Source organism: Aptenodytes forsteri, unplaced genomic scaffold (genome assembly GCF_000699145.1).
Source record: "Aptenodytes forsteri isolate BGI_AS27 unplaced genomic scaffold, ASM69914v1 Scaffold221, whole genome shotgun sequence".
Classification (NCBI taxonomy): domain Eukaryota; kingdom Metazoa; phylum Chordata; class Aves; order Sphenisciformes; family Spheniscidae; genus Aptenodytes; species Aptenodytes forsteri.
In genome coordinates, this window is record NW_008794411.1 from 1,221,011 (window position 1) to 1,224,952 (window position 3,942).

At 56.0% G+C, this 3,942-nt stretch overlaps 1 protein-coding gene across 1 annotated transcript in view; it reads right to left on the reverse strand.

Annotated features, from left to right (window-relative positions):
• The window catches only part of GC (GC, vitamin D binding protein), a 10,356-nt gene extending 8,054 nt beyond the window's left edge, over window positions 1-2,302 (reverse strand). Inside the window, exons 1-2 of the mRNA XM_009288955.2 lie at window positions 2,194-2,302; window positions 491-560 (exon numbers count right to left, since the gene is read on the reverse strand). Coding sequence (XP_009287230.2) covers window positions 491-560; window positions 2,194-2,302 — 179 coding nt within the window. The remainder of the gene's footprint in view (window positions 1-490; window positions 561-2,193) is intronic.
• Between the last annotated feature and the right edge of the window lie 1,640 nt (window positions 2,303-3,942).

Here is a 3,942-nt window from a genome sequence, read left to right on the forward strand (position 1 = left end):
GGTTTTACCCCCATCAGCCAGAGAGGAGCAGCTGCGGCGCTGCCAGAAATGGCAAGCGTATTCCTGGAAAACAGACGGGAAAGACCCAGAGCGGGTCTCGGGCTGGGGGCTGCCCTTTCCAGGGGATCATGCACCAGCTCTGTTAGAATTCCTAATTATTTAGGCCCCTAATTTGTTTTGAGGAGTTCAACAATGAAGCAAACTTCTCTCCTGTTAAGAGCAACCCCGGAGCGGGTCTCGGGCTGGGGGCTGCCCTTTCCAGGGGATCATGCACCAGCTCTGTTAGAATTCCTAATTATTTAGGCACCTAATTTGTTTTGAGGAGTTCAACAATGAAGCAAACTTCTCTCCTGTTAAGAGCAACCGGAGTCCTCATTCGCAGGGAGTGAATAAATCTTCCCCTTTCTAAGATTATTTTTAGTTAATTTTTTTTGGTCTTGGCTTAGGTGCTGAGTGTCCTGGGAGGGCAAATACGGCAGGAGGTACCTACAGGGTTCGGAAGTCCTCCTTCCCCAGGGCCTGGAACTCCTGGCAGACTTTGTCCCGGACATAAGCTTTACCTGTAAGCGCAGAAAAAGGAAGGTCTGTGAGCAGGATTTGTGCCTCGGCTCACTCGGGTGCAGCCTGGGTGGTGGCCAGGGAGCCGGGAGCCGGCGAGCCTGCATCTGCTGGGGTTTGGGAAAATGCCGGCTTTGCTTTCCCCTGCAGTCCTGCCCCCTCTGCCCTTCTCCTCGGGTGGCAATAGAGCTCGTTTCCAGCAACCTTTCCCCTTGCAGAAAAAAAAACAAAAACAAAGCAGCACGGGTCTGCTTAATTGAGTCTCCTGCGGAAAACAACTCGTGTCTGCTGCTTTTTGCCAGGGAAAATGATCATTTGGGGAACAGCCTGTTCCCACTTGACCCCCTGTTTTGCTCTCGCTTTCCGCTTCCCTCCCCTGCAGCAGCAGCGGCGGCGGCGTGGGAATGAGGGATGCTACGCCACCACAAAACGCGGTCCAAAGGCTGCGGGGCTCTTGCTTTAGTCACTCGAGGATTGTTATTTTCTCACACGGTTGCTTCTTTTCTCGAGCCAGGCTTGGTGGTAGGCCCTGGGGAGATGGTGGCACAAGCGCTGCAGACCAGCAAAGGCTGCTGCTGCGCTGCCGGCCTCGGAGAAAGCACCGCCGGTACCCGGGCTGCTGCTCCGGCTCCGCAGTCAAAGAAAGGGGCAGGGGGAAAACCCCTCCCTGTAGCTGGGAGACCTCTAGGTAAAACATTAGGTCCGTTCGCCCCTTGTCCAAATGGATGTTTCTGTGCGTTTGGAACGCGTGGTGTTAGTTTTTCTGGCAGGGTTTGGAGACCGTAAGGGCTGGGAGCTCTGGAGACGGGACCATGGAGGCCAGGAGCACCCGGCAGCGAAGACACCCCCGGCCACTCTCTCATCCCTGGAAAAACGCTATCGATTTTTGCTACAAACAGCATTGACTAGACTTTGGTACCGGCAGGGTAAATACTGATACCAGTATTTACTGGTATTACAGCGCGGAGCGGGGTCACCTCCCCAAAAGCAAGGGGTTATGTGCCGTTACACTGACGGTCACGCTGCTTCGGTGGGAAAGAAAGGGCGAGGGGGCATTTGCAAGGCTGGCAGCGCCAGGAAAAAAGGGGAAGCCGTGGTAAAAGGCAATTCTCTTTCCTCACAGGAACAGGGGCTGTCGGTCCTGCTGTAAGTGCCATCTTGCTGCATTTCTTTTCATTTTCATAAAGCGGTATGGGAGAAGTAAGTTTCGAGGGGGTTTTTTGGCAGGTCCATGATTCCCTGCGGAGCTGTGAAGGCAGCAAGGGGAGGCACAGAGCATCATTTCCATCCGAGGGGTGGGTTTTACAGTGAAATGGTGCTCGTGAAGGGGGTCGGAAAATCTTATTTTCCCTTGCAAAGGGAAGAGGCCGGGCCCTGCGACGCCATCCTCTCCTTCTCCCTCCCCCCCCGACCCCAGCCCAGCCTCTTCCCCTCCCCACTCCTCCAGCAAAGGGGGTGGCCTGGGTACCGAAACGTCATCCCACGCCTCCCCTTTCTTCTCTCTGATTCCTGCCCAGCGACTTGGCAGTGGGCTGGGGAGAGGGCAGGCCACCGAAAACCGCCGGAGCTGACGGACCCTAGCCTCGTACCCCTCGTCCCCGAGGGAGAGCAAAGCCCCAGGCGCATGATAAATACCTCGGTGCTCGGCACGTGCAGTGGCTAAAAGCAGCAGCAGGGCGAGAGCTGCCTTCATGTCAGGGTTGGTTTCCCTCCTCCTGCCAAAAAGCGGCGCTGGGAAACCCATCCCAGGGTTTATATGGAGGTAGTGCCAATTGCCGGGTGAATGATTAATCCTGGCGGCGGGGCAGAGGGCGAGCATCCTTGGCCTGCCTGCCACAGCCTGGGTGCCAGCACCTCCAAAATCGGGCTGATTTTAATCATTAACTCAGCAAAATGGGGATGCGTTGCTGTGGGACCGCAGGCAGGGTCCTCCTGCCCATGACGGATGATGGGCGCAACATGAGCGACAAGAGGAGATGTGCCGGGGAAAGCGTCCCGTGCATCCCACGAGTGCAAAGCCACGTGTGGTCAGGCCAGTAAATGGTCCTCCCAGCCCCGTGCGAGGAAGGAGCCCGCGCTTTTGGGGTGCAAGCCACCAAACTCTCCCAGGGCGGTGATTAGGTGGGGATATCTGCTCCGCGAGGCGATGGTGGCCCGACGCAGTGCCCTGCTCCACCGTGACCATGTTTCACCGGTGCTGGGTCAGGCTGACTCCCACCCGAAATGACCGATGGCCGGGTGTCGTGCACGCACGTGCCCGAAGGTTTGCTGCTTTCTGAGAGCATGCATTGCTTTTTCCCCTTCTTGGGCTGCCAGCGGAGCCCCGGAGCCCCCCGGGAGCTGCAGCAGAAGGGGCGGCGGGTGCTGTACGTGGCACTGGCGAGGTGCCGGGCTGGCACTCGGGCTGGGGGAAAGAGGGACCGCGGAGCCACCGGGGTCAGGAGCAGCCTATTTATTCAGCCTTAGGAAGGCAGACGGCGGGCATCGCGTCCCGAGGCTGCTGCAGAATAAATATCTAGCAAATACCGGCCCGGGTGAGCGGTGTTTGCTGAAGCAACCGGCTCCTCTCGGGTGGCTTCCTGCGGGCGGACAGACCGGTGCCGCCCTGGGGCTTTTTAAAAGCTCGGTCACGACTAAAGCAACCAAATCTTAAATATCCCTTTTTCCAGGCAAGGATACAGAGTTTGCAGCTGTTTGGGGCAAGTGGCATCTGAGCCGGTTGCTGCTCATCTTGGGCCGCCCTCCAAATCTTGCAGTGGTGGGCTTGTTTCTTGGGACAGTCCTGCAATAGTTGTGGTCTAGAGCTGGCTCTGGGCGAAAACAGAGGTGACACCGGGACTGTGTGCCCATCCAGATGCGTGGGGAAGTGGGGTTTCTTGCTTTTACTGGGACTAAAGGTGCTTTTCCCCTGCGAGCAGCCCCACCTAGGTGAATGTGCCCGCCGAGATGGTCTTCAGTACGGGGACAATGTTTTTAGACCTGGGGAATAATAAAACCAGAAACAGTCGCATAGTGTGGCTGCTCGGGAGGATTCAGGGCCATTAGAGATCAGAGGAGGGTTTGATTACACTGTGCTTGCAGAAGAAAACTGGGTAATGGGCTATTTGGGTATAAACACAGATCTTATGTCTCTTCTGTGACCACTCTGTATGAGTCAAGCCGTAATTTCCCAGCAGCTTGCTGTTGAATCGCCACCTATTCAGCCTGTTTTGAACAAAAACCCGGGCATGGGTTAAACCAGATGAAAGATAATTGCTTGTAAAATCACTGCAAACCAGGGGGATGCTTAACAGCTCATCAGCCGCTGGAGTGGGATGTGAAAAATTATGAAAACTGGTGGTGTGCTAGGCTGAAACCTAGCTGAAACCTAGGCTGAAACCTAGA